This window comes from Streptopelia decaocto (genome assembly GCF_964273445.1).
Source record: "Streptopelia decaocto genome assembly, chromosome: 14".
NCBI classification, from domain to species: Eukaryota; Metazoa; Chordata; class Aves; order Columbiformes; family Columbidae; genus Streptopelia; species Streptopelia decaocto.
Window position 1 is genome coordinate 7,150,950 of NC_138669.1, and position 19,550 is coordinate 7,170,499.

At 52.3% G+C, this 19,550-nt stretch overlaps 3 protein-coding genes across 3 annotated transcripts in view; 2 read left to right on the forward strand and 1 right to left on the reverse strand.

Annotated features, from left to right (window-relative positions):
* LOC309445961 (peroxidasin homolog) overlaps nucleotides 1–3,715 on the forward strand; it is a gene marked incomplete at its 5' end in the record, with an annotated part of 43,025 nt that extends 39,310 nt beyond the window's left edge. Inside the window, 3 exons of the mRNA XM_082065279.1 lie at nucleotides 248–341; nucleotides 681–798; nucleotides 2,210–3,715. Coding sequence (XP_081921405.1) covers nucleotides 248–341; nucleotides 681–776 — 190 coding nt within the window. The 3' untranslated portion in view covers nucleotides 777–798; nucleotides 2,210–3,715. The remainder of the gene's footprint in view (nucleotides 1–247; nucleotides 342–680; nucleotides 799–2,209) is intronic.
* Nucleotides 3,716–5,665: 1,950 nt separating this feature from the next.
* LOC309445974 (tyrosine-protein kinase Srms-like) lies at nucleotides 5,666–12,675 on the forward strand (the record flags this gene model as incomplete). Its single annotated transcript, XM_082065295.1, has 8 exons — nucleotides 5,666–6,021; nucleotides 7,780–7,901; nucleotides 8,758–8,924; nucleotides 10,126–10,264; nucleotides 10,767–10,925; nucleotides 11,460–11,641; nucleotides 11,816–11,972; nucleotides 12,452–12,675. 8 exons carry the CDS (start codon nucleotides 5,666–5,668, stop codon nucleotides 12,643–12,645), a joined length of 1,476 nt encoding a protein of 491 aa, XP_081921421.1. The 3' UTR covers nucleotides 12,646–12,675.
* A 2,732-nt stretch (nucleotides 12,676–15,407) lies between these two features.
* PPDPF (pancreatic progenitor cell differentiation and proliferation factor) lies at nucleotides 15,408–18,458 on the reverse strand. The gene is made up of 5 exons (XM_082065395.1): nucleotides 18,328–18,458; nucleotides 17,102–17,191; nucleotides 16,186–16,263; nucleotides 15,950–16,046; nucleotides 15,408–15,733 (listed from the first exon to the last, which is right to left on the reverse strand). The coding sequence occupies exons 2-5, from the start codon at nucleotides 17,154–17,156 to the stop codon at nucleotides 15,622–15,624; spliced, it is 342 nt and encodes a 113-aa protein (XP_081921521.1). The 5' UTR covers nucleotides 17,157–17,191; nucleotides 18,328–18,458; the 3' UTR covers nucleotides 15,408–15,621.
* Nucleotides 18,459–19,550: the final 1,092 nt, after the last annotated feature.

A 19,550-nucleotide genomic window follows, 5' to 3' on the forward strand; every position in this document is an offset into this window, starting at 1 on the left:
GGAGGCCAGGAGTGTTTTAGCAAAGAGGTGCTGAGCTTGGTCAAAGTTGTCCAACACTTTAGTGCAGAGCCCAGCTCTGCTATTTAAATATCTGGGCTGAGTGGCCGGTTGGCATCTCTTGTCAGCTGGATCTGGGAGTTGGGCCCTTCTGTTCGGTGCTTACTTGGAGGCTGATGTTGGAGAAGGCACAATCATTCTCTCATCTGACATTTGCATAATCCCTTTCACTTTTTATCCCTGACCCCAGGAACGAGGCACTTTCTCCAAGCCCATCATCCAGAGAGAATCTTGAGTCTCTTGTGGCTGAACTGGAGAAGACAGTTGCTTCTCTACAGAAACAGGTAAAACTTTGTGCCTCAATGTTTGTCTTCTTGTCACGCCGGGAACAGGACTTAGCTATTAGCTATGGGCAGCCTCTGTGACTTCTGTGCCCTTCAGAGCCAAGAACAACCATCTGATCGGAGGAGACTAGCAGCAGGTACAGGAGAGGTAGAGTAAGGAGAGAAGAGATTAAGCCTGGCTTTGTGAGCTCAGACCTCTGCAACCAAAGAGTAAAACACAGGTTTGAGCCTCAGTGGAGGTTAACTTGAGCTGGCACTTTCTTCTTGGATTTGGGACAGGTTAATGATGATCTGCACAAAGGTGCAGACTCAGAGCTGCTGCTTTCTCCTCCCCACCAGGTGAATGCACTAGAGAGCCAGCTGAGGTGGCACCACAGTAACATCAGCACACATGGACAGGGGAAGAAGACTGGAGACAAATGGAGGAAAAGATGACGATGTTGCCTGTTTCTCTAAGGTCAGTGTGTTTCTTCTGGGCTGGGATCCAAGAGGTGCATCAATGTGGTGCTGCTGAGCATGTAGTGGGACACCTGAGGAGTCTTCACATAAAGACTTGCAGAAGGGGATGGAGCAATCTGGTGATGAATGGGACAAGAGGTAATAGGCTTAAATGCAGCAGATTAGACACTCCTTCCTACCAGTAATGATTAGTGACTCACTGGAATGGGTTGTCTGGGGACACTGTGGCATATCCGTTCCTGGAGGTCTTGTAAGAACCGGTTTGGCAAAGATGGGGAAAGACATAAGTATAGCATGGACTTGGTGGACTGGGTGAGGTTCTCCTGAGACTCTGGGTAGGTTTCTTCTAGCAACACTTAATATCCCAACCCCAGATCCAACAGCCTCCACAGGACCTTTGTGGGGAGAGATATCACAAAGCTCCATGATGGAGTAGATGGACTGGTCCCTCCTCAGGGTAACCAGGACATCTGGGCAGATGGAGTAATCTATCATTTGCGTACATGTTGGCAGAGATTTCCCCCTCAACGTGAGTCACAGCGCACCTCTCTTCCGTAGGACCAGTCCTCTGTTTGCTCAGCTCGAGCCAAGAAGTTGAGGATGTTCAAGCTCATGTTTAAAGTCACTGTCACCACCTTCCAGCCTGGGGATCCTGCTCAGCTGTGCAGGGTGCTGGCAGAAGCTGCACAACCTCTAGACCTGTGTTTTGGGACACAAAGAGCAAAAACTGAGCTCCCTTAGGCTGCGTTCCATGGGGATCCCTGCAGCCTTGAAAGAGAGGATGAACAGCTTGCTGGCACCTGCCAGTCTGGAGGTGTTTAAAGGCTTTTACATGTTGCAAATGATTACTCCAGGGACAGGAGCAGAGGAGTTATGCAGAAGTGTTGTTCTGCCAGGCAGTCTGTACCAGAAGTCAGATTACAGGAGAAGGTGAGCAAAGGCTGGTCTGTGTTAGTAATCAGCAAAAAGCAGAAGGGGAAGCCTGGAGACTGGCCACACTGTTTTCCAGTCTAATTTGGTGTGTTTGTCCCTATAGATTTTCCAGTTGAACAGTGACGCCCCTTTAGAAATTTGATATAAATTGCTGTGTGTTGTGTGAGTTGTCTTTTCCTTGCTGTTGTTTGCAGATCCTTGAAGAGCCACTCTAGGGTTTACAGGGTCCCTGGAAAGTATTTCTGTGGTTTTAAAGGGCTCTGAGCAACCTGAGCTGGGAGAAAATGGCCCTGCTCGTTGCAGGGGTTTGGACTAGATGAGCTTTGAAGGTCCCCTCCAACCCAAACTGTTCTGTGATTCTGTTTTTGTGCTGCGGTTGTGCACACCCCAGACCTGCCAGACACTGCACAAACATCTCTCTCTGCCTCCAGCTGCCTCCCGTTTAATTTTTTTTACCTTTTTTTCTGCCATTTCAGGTGCCCTGTGACCTGCACTCCCCCTCTCCACCAGCCAGTCCAACCCACTCCTAAGGGCTCAGCAACAGCGGCCACGAGCCCCAGCGATGCTCTGCCTCCTCTCGCACCTCCTGTACTGCTGCCTGTCCCCGAACAACTGTACTTCTGCCTGTACTGAACCCTCTGCACTGCCTGTCCACCATCCCTACGCCTGTCAGCCACCAGGGGTGGGCTCTGCCCTCTTGGATGGTGACGGACCAGCCATCTGCTGAGATGCCACTTTCTTCTGCAGTCCCTGCAAACAGAGGATAATTGAAGCTGCTTTAGTGCCACCGTTCTGCTCTTCTCCTCTTCCCACACAACGCTGTCGTCATTCACCACCTTTTGTCTGAAATGTCCCATGGGCACCCAACTGAAACAATTCATTAAGAGGCAAAACCTTCCTTGAATGCGCTGTAGTGCCAGGAAGCATCTGGAGAAATCTTAAAAAAAAAAGAAAGAATAAACAAACATGAAACCCAAACCAAACCCTCAGCCATCTTCTGATGCCAAGAGAAAGACCAAAAGGAACCTGAGGGCCCTGGCACTGTTTGGGCTGAGCTTGCTGTCCCTGCCAGCCCCGAGGGGGTGACCTCAGGGCTTGGGGAAGTCCCCCGGCTGTTTGGGTGCTTCAGGACGGGATGCCAGACACGAACCGCAGCCACCCGTGGTGCTGAGATCAGCTGCTGAGCTTTGCCAGACATTGGGTACCAAGTGGTGCATCCTCAGTGACGTGACCCTGCGAGTGACCTACTGTCATATGCCCAGTGCTCAGAAACATTTTCCTTGCTGTGACCTTAATTCTCCAACTTTCTGCCCCTTTAGAGGTTTAATTTGATTTATATTCTGCTTCCTTTTTTTTTTTGTTTTGTTTTGTTTTTCCAAAAGGCTCTTTGTTGGAACATGTATTTGGACTGTAAACATAACAGAACCTGGAACAGAACCTCAGATGATTAGATATACTGGGCCCTCTCATTAGTGGAGAGGAGCTGCTGGTTTCTGTCAGTTCGTATGGGAGAACATGATGTGCGGTATTTGGCACGCGGATGAATGCAAAGTGCTGTTTGTGTTTAGTGCTCCCAGGTGCTCTGCAGCTAAGCCAGGACCATGTAACCAGCTCTGCAGAACAGGTTTGCTGGTTTGGTTGCTCTTTGGAGGTGCTTTTTAGTGGTGCTAGGAAGTCCCTGTGTATCCACCATAGCCTCAGATCTGTTTGGACAGATTGGTTTTTAATATATCTTTGTAAGCTGGTCACAGGGACTAAAGAGAAAATACTTGATCCATTAGATATCTGTGCCTTCCTTATCTTTCCTCTGTCCTCCCACCTTCCTTCCCACAGTGCAAGGACCAGAAACTTTGGTGAATGTGCTTGTTCTTCTCCACCTTTGTTGTTTTTTTTTTTTAATTTTTAGTTGTGTTATAGTACCAAAGGGATTCAAAGCAGCAGGGATGCTCATGGAACTGAATAGGAAAATAAAAAAGATACTAGAAAAAGGTTGTGATTTATCTCCTGTTTGCTGACGTGGGACATGGCGCCGTGCACGCGTGTCCTGTGCAGACGCGGGTTTGCAGCGATGAGTGTGTGTCATGCGTGTCTGGTCCGTTCAGCTCGGAGGCAGCGTTTAGTCCTCAGGGCTGTTTGTCATTTGGAAGTACTCTTTCATTTAGGTGCAAATCCAGGTCCAAAGCCTCGCGCATTATACTTCAGCTGCACTTGTCTATCACTTGTACCACTAGAGAATCTCATCTGGCAAAGGTCAGTAAAGGTAAATCAGACTCTAGCCTCCTGCAAACCACAAGTTTACCAAGTCCCCAGTCAAAACAGCAAGGCATAAACGTTCAGTGCTTAATCTAATCAGATAATCTCTGAATGCATAACCAAGCAACCCATTTTCCTCCTGATGGAGCGGGAGGTGAGGAACAGACTTGTCAGAAGTGCTGCAGAGGGGATTTTCCCTTCCCCATGTGTTGCAAACCTTCCTATGCTCCATCCTCCCCACACTGAAGTGGGGAAAACACACAGAGAAGTTACAAATACCTGCATGGCAGCAAGTGAGGCTGTTTGCTGGGCAGTGGGGAAAGATCTCGGGGGAATTAACCAAGTATTCAGGTGCTACTTTGGTAAGTAGGGAGCAGAATATTAATGACTTTTTTTCTTGCTCCCACCTGTGCAGCAGCACCCGGAGCAGAGCCTGCTCATTGAGCACTGTACTGCCCTGTGCCCTTCGCTGCCTGGTACAGAGCAGGGATGAAGCTGAGCCCAAGCCCAGATATAGAGATCCAGCTTTTGCAGGTTGTTTGGGCATCATGGGACACCCAGGACACAGCAAGGCTAGAGCTGTTGACCCAGGTCCAGTTTGCTCCTCATACACCACAGGCTTGCAGTCTGCATGTCAGACCGCTACAATAAATTTTCCTTTTCCTTTTTTTTTAAGCAACCTTTTTCAAAACGCAACTGCACATCCAGAAATGAGGTACCCAGACCAAGTATAAGCAAAGGAGGATCAAAATAATGGGCTTGAAGCCAGAAGCAGAATTGCCAGGGCCAAAACTCTTGGTAATTAGATGGAACAGTTAAGTGAGAAAACCCAGGCTGGGGCTGGGGGGCTGGAATTGGGATTTCTCACCAGAGCAGCAATCTGAAAATGCACGTGCAAGATGTGGGATGGAAATCTCTGTTCCTTTGGCCACCTTTGCTGGAGGCTGAGCAAGCACTGGATCCCAGTGGATCTGGGAAGTGGATTCCCTGGAGATGCTCTGCAATGGGGAATTACCGGGAAGAGGGAAATGCTTTGGCAGGGTGAGCCTGGGAGGCCACTGCAGACAGAAAGGAAGAAGGATCTTGTGTTATAAACCCCACAATATCCACCTGGCAAATATCCAAACCACTTCAGATCTCCTCTAAGGTTATTTCCTTAAATCTGTTTTAACTCTCACGCATTTGTGGATGAAATTATTTTCTTATGAATCAAAAAAATATCCTCCCACATAAGTGAGATCAAGACTATTAACTGGAGTCAGACACTTATCACAAGAGCTGCTTGAAGAACAGAGACCTGTGTTTACCGGGGCTCTGGCAACAAGCAGGAGAGCATGCTTTAAAATAATAATTTAAAAGAAAAAAAAAAAGAAAAGTCATTCTCCTCTCTGGAGAGCGGCGAGCCCGGCTCCAGCTGTGCCCGGCTCCCAGATGTGCCCGCGGGTCTGAGCGTGGGACTCCCTCCTGCAGACTCATCCCACCTGCAGACTCGTCCCACCAGATCAACCAGTTTCACTTTCAGAAATAGGAAGTTGGTCGGGAAGGGCCCAGACGCGCGCGAGGGACGCGGGACGGCAGCATGAGCCGCCCGGCCGGTGCCGTGCGCCCGGGATCGCCCCCTCCTCCGGCCTCCAGCAACGTGGTGGCTTAGACCACCCCACCCACCGCATCCACCGGCGATGGAGCAGTTTGTCCGCAAGCGTTTGACCTTCTTGACATCCTTCTGGAACAAGCTCCGTCCCCGCTCTGTGCCGGAGAGCTGCTCGCTGGGGTATCTTGGTTCCGATTCCATTTCGCTGCACTCGGAGCCAAACTCCGTTTCCTTCATCCCCAAGTCCTCTCTCTGTATCGCTTTATACGCTTTCACAGCCCGGAGCGCGGACGAGCTGAGCGTAAGCGCAGGGGACAAACTGCGTGTCCTCCGAGAAGAAGGAGAGTATGTCTTAGCCCGGCGGCTGCTGGGGGAACCGGCCGTGGGCTACGTCCCTGCTGCCTACGTGGCCAACCTCAGCCAGGGCACCTCAGCTCATCGCCCGTAAGTACCCTGAGCGCTGGGGGATGGAGGCTGGACCAGGGTGGCATGTCCCTCTGATGGAGGCTGGACCAGAGTGGCATGTCCCTCTGTGGCAGTGGGGAGCAGGAGCTCCCTGTCCCCTGCTTTTGCCACCAGCGGTGGTGGGACCGAGGAGGGGTCCCTGGTGTGGAGCTCCTGCAGCTGACGGCAGTGGGGTGGGGGTTTTCAGCACAGCGAGCAAGAGCTGGGGGATGTACCCAGGGAAAGAGAACCTGGTCCTCTTTCCTGGGTGCATCACCCTGGCACAGGATGGGGTGGCTCTGGGCTTGGATTCAGTGTGATAATGTGGATGGGCGCAGCTATGGTGCCAAATAAATGGGTTCCAGCTCCTCTTCCCCTGTGTTAAAGGGGAGGGAGGGAGCTGGGGAAGCTTATGCTTGAGTCCTAAGAGCCCAGGAGTTGTGGGGTGAAGCAGTTTGGGTTGGGACCTGCTGGGAAGCCTGGAGCTCCGTAGGGATAAATCGTGCTGCTGCCATTCATGTTCTGTTAACCCAGGGCTGGGGCTCCCTCCTTGCTGGTGCCTCTCCCACCTGATGTGGAGCTCAGGTTGATGTCTCAGCTGGGGAAAGCCCAGGCTCATCATTGCATAAGGCAGCCTGGTCCCGACATGCCGGGCAAAGCGCCCCAAGACACAGCAGGTCCTGAGACATGCTGAGCAATGGGGAGCGTGGGGATGGGGGGTGTAATAGCCCTGCAGACACCCCTGGTGCTCATGCAGTGCTGCCGGAGCACAGGGGTGATGGAAAGGATTCAGGGGGGCTGGGGAAGGTGCCCTGAATCCAGGGGCGGTGATTGCAGGTGGTGGGATGGGAGAGAACCCCCCCCTTGCTCCCCACCCTGCAGCTGCTCTGGGGAAAGGCAAAGCCAGTCTGGCTGGGACCAAACTGAGGAGGACGGAGGGGTCGGGTCCTGCCTTGGTCCTGCTCACAAAACAGCTGGCTGGGCAGCAGCTGAGTGTGCGTGTCTGTATGTTCACACACAACCTGTGTGCAGCCCCATCCTGAGGCTGGAGGGGAAGGGGATGCTGCCATGCCAGAGTGAGCACACAGCTCGGGGCTGGGTGGTAATTTGTTCAGCTGTGTAACCCCAGCATGTATAATTCACATAATTTCCTGCACAGCTTCTCAGACGCTGCTGATCTCAGTTAATGACGAAACCCTCAGCTTCTCACGTCCTGGCTGTGTTAGGATGGAGCAGCCTCTACCTTCCCTTACTGTGTGCCCGCTGAGGACCCAACCAGCCACCCTGCCTTGTCACGCTGGAGATCTCATGACAAATCTCAGCACTGATGGGGCAGAGAAGAAAGATCTGGCTGGGTCCTCCCTCCTGGCTCAGTGCTGCCAAGGTCCCCAGCCAACGCTGCCGCGTTTGGAGCAGCAAATGGCAATTTCCAGAGATATTTTCATTGATGAAAACACTGAGACCTGGCCAGCTCAATGCAACTGTGAGCAGACACTGCTGGAGCAAATGGTTTGTAGACAGCAAGCTGCGATAAAATGCAACGTATTCCTGCAAAAACGTTGCAACTCCAGGTGATGATGGTGTGAGCAGGGTGACACGTTTACAGACTCTGAACCGCTCACTCGGTGGCTGCTGGGCAGAGCAAATGGTGGGAAGGAGTAAATCCTGCTCAGAAGGTGCAGAAGTCCCCGGGATAGATGCAGCCCCATCCATGTGCCATCTCTTTGCACCTCTAACTGCTCTGCTCTTCTCCCCCAGCTGGTACTTCAGCAAGATCAGCCGAAACGAAGCTGAACAGCTTCTCCTCTCACCTCCTAACCAACACGGCTCCTTCCTCGTCCGGGACAGCGAGAGCAGCAAGGGCGAGTACTCTCTCTCAGGTAATTTAGTGGCAATTATCAGAGAAAATGAGCAGAGGGAAAGGAGCCAGGCTATTCCTTAAGGCAGCTCCTGGCTCGGTCAGCACCGGGTGAAAAACATGGAAATACATTTAAAATGCTTTCCAGCATCTTGTTAAAGTGAATCAACTGCTTTCTAAAAGAATGGGGATAGCTAATAGATGCAGGTTTGGATTGCTGAGTTATTGTGACAAAAGAAAGTATGTGTCTCCCATCCAGGATATGAAAGCCATCAACAATTCACAGCAGCTTAATGATGGTTTTGTAGCGCTAAGTCCCAGGATTTCATTCCAGTGGCTTTTGTCATCTGAGCATTGTCTAAAAATATGCCACTGCGCCAGATTGCCAGAGCCTGGGCTGCTCCCACGCACAGAAATCTGAATTCAGGGAGTTTTGGGTCGGGCAGTGCCAGTGTGACCAGGTCCCGTCTGTGTAAAAACAACCTGGAGAAATTCCCGGTGAACCCACATCCCACCCGTTGCCCCCCCGGCTGCAGAGGGTCTGTGGGAGGTTGCCCCCGATACTGGTTTATCCACCTTGAGCAGCAATGAGCTCTGAGCAGGTTGTTTCTGTGGGAATTATTCCTGCTAATAAACTAATCATCACTGCATCACTTCTCCAGTCCAAATGAGCTCTGCTTGCCCATGGCCAGGAGTCTTCTGAGCCAGGAGGTGGGAGCAAAGGGGGCAATTGGGATGGGATGTGACACCCCAGGGGTGAGTTGGGTGGCTTTAGGGTGAATTAATAGACCGAATGCCTGCAAAGGAGAGAAGGTGTGAGTCAGGAGGGAGGTGGGAAGGAACTGGTGATTGTACAGGCTGAGTTTTACTCCCCACAGTTCGCAACCATGGGAAGGTCAGTCACTTCCGAATCTGCAAGAGCCCCAGGGGCAGCCTCTACATCCAGAAGGGACGTCCCTTCCCCAACATGGAGGAGCTCCTGGCCTTCTACACCGAGCACTGGAAGGTCATCCAGAGCCCCTTGCTGCAGCCCTGCAGCCCCGTGGTACGTACACCAACAGTGTGGCCAGGGCAGAAAAAAAGGGAAGATAAATTAAGGAAAAATAGGAATAATTAGTCTATTTGTGATTAGAGCTTTATTAAACTAAATTTAAAGTACACCACTAGTATGGCTACCAGCATCACCTTTAATTAGAGATATTAAGGCTGCACATGGCTCTTATATGTATTTTTGACCAGCCAAAATGCACAGGCTTTCCTGAAATGTCTTCTCCATCTCGAAGACTAGAAACCATTTTGTTGTACACCCCTTCAATACTGTATCTGGAAATACCTGTGCTTCCAATTTTTTTTCCTAGAGTATAAGATGACCACATTATTTTAATATTGTTTTCAGGCCAATTAGTGTGGCAGCCATAGATCCAATTAGAGTATTAATCCCATATTGCCGGCTCATTTCCTGATTAGAATTCCATCCACCACTTATTACTTAGAAATAACAATTAAGCATGTGCATAATTTGAGAGAGAAATTGAAAGGTGTAAGATAAAAGAAATGCTTAATGAGCTGAAGTCTAAGTCAGCCGTAATATGCAATAATACCCATTTACTCATTTTTATTTATTGGTGGAAATAGAGAAAAGCCACATTTGAGGTCTGATGAGGAGAGAATTATGACTTGAATTCCTAATGCTCCATGTAGTCTCCAAAAATCTCCCCTCTCGCACATGCTGGTTCCCAGCAGAGGGGATGCAGAGGATGCCCTGCGTGTTTTGTGCCCCCAATGAATCATAGAATCTCAGAACAGTTGGGGTTGGAAGGACCTTCAAAGTGCATTCAGTGCCACCCCTGCCATGGGCAGGGACATCTTCACCAGCTCAGGTAGCTCAGAGCACCATCCAGCCTGGCCTGGGATGTCTCCAGGGACGGGGCATCCACCACCTCTCTGGGAAACCTGGGCCAGGCTCTCACCATCCTCAGGGGAAAAAATTATTCCTTATATCTAGTCTAAATCTCCCATCTTTTAGTTTAAAACCATCACCACTTGTCCTATCACAACAGGATACATTTAGCAGAGGAAAAAGCGATACACAGGCCGTAACACCAGTGCAATGCAGGTGGTGGAGCACCATGTCCTGCTCACTCCTCTGTGGCCACCAGACCTTGGTGGGCACCAAGAGCTGGTGCGGGCTCCACCAGCAGGTCGTGCCCAGTGGCTGGTCCAAGCGTGAAATGCCCCTTTCACAGACTCCTCCCGAGAGGGACGGCTGGGAGCGCCCGCGCTGGGAGTTCACCCTGCGGAGGAAACTGGGCGAGGGCTACTTCGGTGAGGTGTGGGAAGGGCTGTGGAGGAACACGGTGCCGGTGGCCATCAAGATCATAAAAGGTAGGTGGAGGAGCAGATGTTGATAGTGGCCAACTGGGTCTCTCGTTCACCACCTTGTTGTTCGCCTGTTTTTGTTTCCTGGTCCTCTTGGTTGTTGTTTGCCTGTTTTTGTTTCCTGGTCCTCTTGGTTGTTGTTGTCTACCTTATCAAGCAAACTGTGGTAGGATGTGGCAAGCAGCCACTGGACTACTTCTGTGGATCCACCTAAGCTTGGGTTGCACCTTTATAACATGGCTCTGTCCAGTGGGTTTGTGATAATCATGTCAAGTCCAGTGGGTTTGTGGTAAGTCCTGGTGGGACTACAATCCTGAAAATGGGATCCAAAGCCCCATGGAAAACACCTTTTGGGTGTTTTGGTCTAAGACACAGCATGTGCAGAGACAAACTTTGAGAGCAGGGGTGGGCTGTGAGGAAGAAAATAGTCCTCATCCCAGCTGGAGGTGCTAAGCTCCCAACATCCACATAAGTAGCTCTCAACAGCTGTGTTGGCTTTCTCCCCCAGCTGACATGAAGGCAGAAGACTTCACCAAGGAGATTCAGAACCTGAAGCGCCTGAGGCATGAGAAGCTGATCCAGCTACATGCCGTCTGCTCACTGGATGAGCCCGTGTACATCATCACTGAGCTCATGCGGAAAGGCAACCTCCACAGCTACCTCAACAGTGAGTCCTGGTGCTGCTCTGTAAAAGCTTTTTGTGCCCCAAAATGGCCCTAAAAACCCAAGTGGGGACCCTAAGAGAACACTAGCCTGGTTTTGGTTCTGTTTAGATCAGCGGTAGTGCAGAGCAATCCATGGGTGCTTGGTGGAGACGGTCTTGGGTGACTCCAAGACTCTGTGTGGCATGATCCTTTTGGTGTCCATGTGGGCTGGGTCCATATCAGTCCCTGGGAGCCCAAGCATGTTGGTAGGGGCCTTCATCCCTCCTTCTTCACCCATCCGTGATCTGCCAGCTTCCACCAGTGCACAGAAACCCCTCTGCTCTGGTTGGGCAACTTCATTAGGAAAGAAATGGCCAAGCCTCCCACTGGTTTTATTCACACACAGTGCTGGTCATAGACCATGGTCCACCCAGCCATCAGTTTATTTTTCTTGGCCTTTCTTTTCCTGACCGGGTAATCAGTCTTGAAGGGAAACAAGACAAACAACTCCCACCTTGCTAGATTGCCGTCAACGCTTGGATTATCTGGGTTAACAGGTCCTGAAGGGAAGTCCCTGAGCACCTCCCACCTGCTCAACATCGCCTGCCAAGTGGCAGATGGGATGAGGTACCTGGAGGAGAAGCATATTGTCCACCGGGACCTGGCAGCCAGAAATATCCTGGTGGGAGAGGAACTCACCTGCAAAATTGCTGATTTTGGACTTGCCCGTCTCCTCAAGGTTGGTTGGTGGGATGCTGTGGTCCCTCCCATCACTCCAGGCCACCCAGTTGCCCTATGTTGCAGCTGTTTCCCTGCTGTCCCCTTTCCCAGCCCACAGCCCCAGCAAAGCCGCCCAAACAGCGGCTGTGTTCAGCAGACCAGCCCTCGTGACCCATCTCCCATTGTTTTTCAGGATGACATTTATTCCACCAGCAGCAGCACCAAAATCCCAGTGAAGTGGACGGCCCCGGAAGCTGCCAACTACCGCACCTACTCCCTCAAGTCCGATGTCTGGTCCTATGGGATTCTGCTCTACGAAGTCTTCACGTATGGACAGATCCCATACGAAGGTAGGACGGACAGCCCCCTCCAGCACCACTCTGTCCACACACTGGGCAGCTTGTTCATGGTCCCCAAAAGCCAACGTCATGAATTGTTGTATTGTCCCTTCTACAGCGGATGTAGAAGCAGCTCCAAGAGCACAAGCAAGTTATTGTCCACTTTGGGGGTTACTTAGAATGTGTAGATGAGGTTCTTAGGGACATGGTTTAGTGACGGTCTTAGGTTAATGGTTGGACTCAACGATCTTGAGAGTCTCTTCCAACTGAAATGATTCTATGAGGTTCAGTGCTTGCAGGAGGGCGCAGGAGATGCGGGTAGGAAGGTGGTTCAGGCTGGATGATCTCCCACAGCCTCTATTCTACCAGCTTCATGGCAGAGAGACACCATTTCACAGCAGCACCAGTTGACATCTTGGCCCATTGCAGGGATACCTTCAGGACATCCTTTGGGGCTATTAGATACAGGCGCACCTTCTCCTTCCTTGCAGGAATGACAAACCAAGAAACTGTACGGCAAATCACCAGGGGCTACCGCCTTCCCCGGCCCAGCTCCTGCCCTCCTGAGATCTACAGCATCATGCTGGAGTGCTGGAACGGCAACACGGAGGAGCGGCCCACCTTCCTGGCCCTGCGCGAGAAGCTGGGCTTCATCTACAGACGGCTGCTCAGCTCCTTCTCCTGAGGGATCCCTTCCCACCACCCTTCCTGCACAAGCCCCTCCAGGCCAGCTCTTGCCAACCGGTTCCTTCCTTCTGGTTTTGCCCTCTGACAGGGCTCCAGGAAAAGCACATCTACCCCCAAAAAACAGCCCGTGGTCCCTGTTGGCCAGGATGCAGGGAGGTGGCCAAGGGAGAAGGTGATGAGTTGTGGAGAACCCATGGCCGGCGCTTCGCTGTGTAGCAGCCTGGAGAAGCCACAAGGCAGTGAAGGCATCACCCAGAGTTTACATCTTCAGCCAGCCGGTGGGGTGGGAGGTCCCTGCCGCCCCCCGCGCCAACGTGAAGGTTTGCAGTTTGTGGTCAGTTGTGGCTCTGCTTGTTTTTTCTCGTAGTGTGTGTTCGGTGTATTTATCAATAAACGTGTGTGCATCCACCCACTGAGTCCTTGCTGGATGCTCTGCCCTCTCTACCCAGGAAATGATGGTTCGCAACCAGTCCTACTCTTGCAACCCCAGATATAACCATCTTCATGTCTCTTTTGTCTCCGTTCATCCAAGTGTGTGTCAAACCTTTGTGTTCCTCCTACAAGAAACTAAAGGACTGAAGCCATGTGTGGCAGGTGATGGATATATTGCATGTCAAAGGGCTGGGACATGTGTGGTGTGGGCACAACAGGGTGGTTGCAGCAAGATATTAAATTTGCAGGTCTGATTGCCACCAGATGGAGCTAAAAAATCAAGCTGGAGGAGGATGAGGGTGTGTGTGGGGTCAGCAGGGCTGGTGTGGGGAGCAGCGTGCATGGCTGGGGTCCCTGGGGAAGCCAGGGTGACATGGGGACACGGGCCAAGCCAGCGCTGCCCATGGGAGCTTTTCCTTCCTCCTCTGCAGCTGCTTTAAAAGCTGACCTGCTGCCTGGGCTTGCCCTCCAGCGCGGTCTGCGGGGTTCTGGCATTTGTCTGAGTCATCACTTGCTTTCTAAAAGCAGAGTTTGGGGCGGGGGGGAAGCCCAGATTTTCTCACCTTCTTCCAGGATCTCAGCCTGGACTGGGCACTGCAGCTGTCCCCTGAAGTCCAGGCTGCTACGGGCTCTTCCCAAAATCCATCTCAAAAGTAGAGCTGCTGGGGCATTTCCGAATCCCCCCCTGGGTGGCCATTGCAAACCCATGTTGTTAAAGGCTGTTCTGCTTTCAGCCTGGCATGTGCCCTGTTCGCAGATTCAGCTTGACTGAGTGGGATTTAAGAAAAAAAAAACAAAGAGTGTCAGGCTAACGCAATGTATTTATTTGAGCTGCATAGTTTGTTTCTATTTTAAGGTCCCACATTGGTCTTTGAAGGGTAACGGGGAAGCAAAGCTGCTGGAGGGAAAAAAACCTAAAAAATCCCTGAGCAGCAAGAGGCAGGCAACGAAAGGAAATATTTCTTACTCCAGGACTGGAGCGAGAGGTCCTGTGAGGACTGTGGGGTGCCACAGGGGCTGCCGCAAGGGCTGAGAGTGAGTGAAAAGCACCAGCTATTTTTTGCCCAATTATGTGAGTTAATCAATAGTCAAAATGCAGCACGAGGGAGCAGAGGAAGGGATGTCTGTCCCCGGGGGTTTGGTGCCATGGGTGGTGGGTATCCCTCCGATAGAAACCTGAAGGACTGTCCTGAATCTCATGCTGAGACTGGGAGCAGACCAGAGCAGGAAGATTTTGCACCTTTAAATCCACCCCTGCCAGGGCTTTGTTTGCCTCCAGCAGAAATGAGGACTTTGCCCCCACACTGTTTGCTCAGTGCTTTACTGAGCAGCACTCCACAGCTCTCAGGCTGACCAGAGAAGGGCCAAACTAATTCACGGAAAAAAATCAGCCAAAACATCACTTTGGGCAGTAGAACACATGGGCCAGCTGGGCTCCCAGCCCAGTGCATCCCCCGAGGTGCCAGCCTGAGATCAGCCCCACGAAATGCAAGCCCTGAGCAAGGCTCATCCCTTCCTGCATCACAGAGAGCTCCCTCTGCTCTCAAACCCTTCCCCAGGCACTCTCTGCACTCATGGAGCACTGGAGCAGGGCAGTGATGTGCTGGGAGCAAAACCAGTTTGGTGCCAGCGAGGACAGGCTGTGCAGCCAAGGGTGGGGGAGGCGACGGCAGAGCCGGAGCTGCTCACATGCAAAACAAACACGCGCCGGTGAGTCACGCTGGCAGGATGGTGCCATCTGGAATTACTGGATCCTGCTGGAAGTGCTGCGGTCGGACACTGTGATGTGTCCCTGCCCAGCCACACTGACATGGAATCAGAATGGTTTGGGTTGGAAGGGAACTTCCCAGCCCCCCCAGTGCCACCCCTGCCATGAGCAGGGACACCTTCACCAGCTCAGGTTGCTCAGAGCCCCGTCCAACCTGGCCTGGGATGCCTCCAGGGATGGGGCATCCACCACCCCTTTGGGCAACCTGGGCCAGGCTCTCACCACCTTCAGTGAAAACAATTTCTTCCCTATGTCTGGCCTTGATCTCCCCTCTTTTAGTTTAAAGCCATTGCTCCTTTTCCTGTCGCAGTATGCCCTTCTAAAAAGTCTGTCCCCATCTTTCTTATTGGCCCCTTTTAAGTACAAAACAACCACAATAAGGTCTCCCTGGAGCCTTCTCTTCTCTAGGCTGGAGACCCCCATCTCTCTCAGCCTGTCCCCATATAGATTTTCCACGTCCCTCATCCTTTTTGTGCCTACTCTCGCCCCTCTCCAACAGGTCCATGTCTTTCCCATACCAACATCCACAGCTCTGCCCTCCCACCCTGGATGAAGACCAGTTTTAAAAGGCTGCTCGACTTTATTAGTTGCCATTGTACAAGTACAAGGTAAATAAAACGTGTTACCAAGCTTGTGCAGAAAAGGGTGTCGTTGCATTAAGGAAGAGTAAAAAGGCTGGTGTGGGAATCGCTGGGGCTTTGCTGTGCTTTCTTTTTTTTCTTATAAAGCAGCACTTTTGACTACTCTACAGGGGAAGGGGCTGTACCCGCCGGCTCACGACAAGGGCCCGGAGCTGGGCTCGCTGGCATGACGCCTCCGTCCCGCTCCTGGGGCTGCCATTGGGCCACACGCCATGGGTCCTGTTGTCACCTGCAGCGCTCCCAAGCTGCAAGACAGAGCAGAGGAAGGGTCAGGCCGACATCAAGGTATTTAATTCTGACTCTGCATTTATTTTTGCGGTGAAGGACTTGGTGCCCTGGGCATGAAGACATCACCCATCGGGTCAGGATGCACCTCAAGGGACGCACCAGGGATGTCCCCAGCTGCCCTGGGTGCTGTGTTAGCACTTCTCTGCATCATCTCATCCAGGGAAAGGACTCACCTCTCCGGGGATTCCGACACAGTTGTCATGGCTGGGTGAGTTGTCTTCCCGAAGAAGAAGCTGGCCCACCAGTGGCCGGGGTCGGACTTGGGCAGACCTGGGGGAAGGTTTGGGTCAGTGCAACCCACTGGCCCCAGTTCCATCCCACAGGAGAAGCTGGGGCATCTCGAGTAAGATTTGCAGTGGAGGGACTGGGAGCAGAGTCCCCCCATTGCTCCAGGACAGGGGGCACTTACCTGGGGGATGGGGGATGACCTCCCCAGAATACTCAGAGCTGCCGCAGGAGCTGTTGCTGGATGTGGAGCTCAGGCGCCCTGTGGAGACATCATGGCCATCAGAGCCACCATCGACCCTTGGTCATGCCATGAAAAGTGGAGCACAGACTTGGTCCAGCTGTCCCTGGGGTGACAAGGCTCAGTCTCATCACCAACTCCCTCTAGCACCTGCCCAGCTTTAGTGGCAAATCAATAAAAACCACTAGGAAGAACACAGTGGAGGGATGACAGGCTGGCTAACAGCAGGAAGTAGAATAACACCTAAACACATATGTAGGAAAACACTTGCAGTCCCAAGGACATTATTTAATGGTTTTGCATCTGTATGCAACACTCTGGAGGCCTTTGCAGATAACTTGAGGTTGAGAAGATGCAGATTTCTGCATATAATCCATGCAGGTTTAGTCCAGTTGCTACAAGCTTGTTACTAGTTTCAGCTCAAAGGGAATACTTTAATTTCCTCTGGTTTAGACAATCCATTAATCCAGAAAGTCTCTTCCCTGGAGATGTACCAGCAGCTGCCATTGCCTGGACCTGTTTTACAACTCATTTCAATGGCAATGGTGCAAGATGCATTTAAAACCGCCACTAACCCCCACCGACACCTTTAATGACAAGTGAAGGAGATTGTGAGACCCATCTCCAGCTGGTACAACTGGGCAGGGGCTGCAGTGGCCCAAAGGAGGGTCCCAGCAGCAGGAGGGATGGCTGGTGGCTGCCCCGGTTTGTCACCAAGGAGCCTGGCAGCTCTCCTGGGGCATCAGCTGGAAGCTCACACCCAACATTGGCTTCATCTCAGCTGGAACCATGTCCCCCCAAGCCTGGCAGAGGATCCTGTCCATGCACCCCCCATGCCGAGCCCACCCCGAGCTCTTACTTCTGTAGTAGTTGTGTGTGGCCATGAGCGAGCCACTCGATGGGATGGATGCCATGGTTCTTGATCTTGGTTCTTGTGCAGATCTAAAACCTGCAAGCAAAGGGGCAGCCGTCATTGCAGAGGGGCCCCCGCAGCCCCCCACCTGCCCAGGGCCTGACCTGCACCCAGCCACAAGAAAACTGCAGGAGTTTGAATGGTCCCAGTGTGATTTCTCCACAGATTTGACATGTGCACCATCACGGCGGCCCCGCACTGGGGATGGAGGTTAGTGCTGATGGTGCTACACACGGTTTAAGTCTGCAGCTGTAGACCTCTTACATGCAAAGCCAAAATAATTTCCTCAAAAACGTCTGCTCGCACAGAGCCCAGGGCTGGCGAGTCTGCACAGCAGCTTCCCTGAGCGGGTGTTTTGCTTCTGTGCAGAAATCCAGTTCCCTTCACCGCATCAGCAGTTGGGAGTTACGAAATCTCGGCCAGAGGTTGTGTAAGTAGCAAAGGAGTGTTTTGCTCGGGGCGCATACCGAGGATTTTCGTGCAAAGCGTTCCAGCCCCAGCCTGTCCCCAGCAGCACAACCACCCCCCGCCCCAAGCTGCAGCCAAACCTGCCTGCCGTGCACCGCCATGCACAACACATCCCCAGCTCCACGGGCAGGAAAATGGCTCTCCCTGGCCCACAACATGCCCACTTCTGTGCTGGAGAAATAGTAATATTTTTTTCCTCCTGATACAAAGCACCTCCCTGCTCAGACACTGACTCTTCCCACGCCTCAGAGTCTGACCCTCTCTCTTTCAAGCAAGCTCAATCAACGGCGCCGCTTGGCAGCACAAGGCACAGTCCCCTGGGCCTGCAGGAGGACACCGACCCCATCGCCACCCGCGAGAACAGCAAAAGCACCGTCCTGTGAGTACCCAGCGCCCCGGGACCCCACTATCCCCCGAGCACCCAAGTCCTCCCTAGCTCTGATGAGGCTCTCCTTGGTCTAACGATAGACCCACTCGTTGGATGTCCTGTTACAAAACGTCCTCCACGCACTCACATCCCGGTTAATACAGCAACCCCTAGGTGGGGAAACTGAGGCACGGAGCCATCTCCCAGAAGCTTCACCCCAAAAGGACTCGATGCAGCCTTGCGGCTGACCTTTCACAAAGCAACCTTCCCTTCCCCCCCACCAAATTGCTACGGGCCACCCCGTTTGCCCCCCCGCTCCCGCCCGATCGCAGCGCACCTTGGCGGGGGTGGCGGTGGGGGGTCCAGCGGGCGGGCACTAGGGCCGCGGGGGCCTCTCGGCGGCGGCGCCGCCGCTCCAGGAGCGAAGCGCCCGCTCCGCACGGCGTGAGCCGTGGCACTGTTGGCTCCGCCCCCCGGCCTTATATAGCTCCTCGGGCCACGCCCCCGTGGGGGTGCGCCACCAATCGGGATGGGGAGCGCGTCCCGGGGCACGTCCCTTTCCTGCGAGGGGTGGGGCCTGCGCAGGAGCGTGTGCGCAGCGCCGGGGGCTGGGGCCGCGCTGGGCTTCGGTTGCGCCACGACGAAAAGGTTTCATATAGCAGTCGAATAACACTGGAAATTCGGAGCGAGGAGATTCAAAAGAACTCAAGTGATACGGCCTGATGCCAGCTCTAAAATTCGAATGAAAATGAATCAAAACATAAATATGGACTTGAAGGGATTCCGAGCTGGCTGGGCTGGAAAAATATTTTAGAGGAAAGAACCTGCAGCAAGGTCTGAGTACAACCCACACCAGTATACAACTCCTCTGTGTTTGTATACCGGTATAATTCTGTAGAGGTGCTGGTCTAAACCACCGGTACCGCAGGGTCCGAGTCCTGGAGAACAGAGGCAATGCTGTATCTATGTAAAATTAAAACAGAAACCTTACAGAAAATCGCTTTCTGCATGGAATGGAAATGTGGTTGAGAACACAGAAGTGAATCCAGTTTTGTGAGAGCAGCACTCTCAAGTAGCACAAGAGCTCTGCGTTATCTCCACAAAGGCGGTTTGATATTTGCAATAGCTAAAGTGTTATTAATTTATTGTCTCTCCAGAGCTCAGTAATCTTTCAAAGCAGAGTGCTCCAGCCCGGCACGCTGAGGGTTTGCAATAAAATCTCACAGTTTGGTGCAGCTGTGGGAAGTGGGGATTTTGGGAGGTGATGCTCTGAGCCATTTTAGGATTCTGAGACAGGGGGGAGCCCATTGTAGCACAAGCTCTTCAGGTGATGGGACTCATTTCTCCTGTGTTCTAGGTGTGTTCTAGGGCACAGGCTTGGAAGATTTTTCTGGCCTAGAAGTGAAAGACAGAAAGGCTAAAAATTGTGTGCTTCAGATCTGAAAAATTACTTTTGTTTTAGTGAAGCTGCTGTAATTTCTCAGGTTCCTCCTCAATTCCTTCCTGAGAGGTGATTCCCTGCACCCCAAGTCTCTTTAATGATCTACAGAGCAGTAAGAG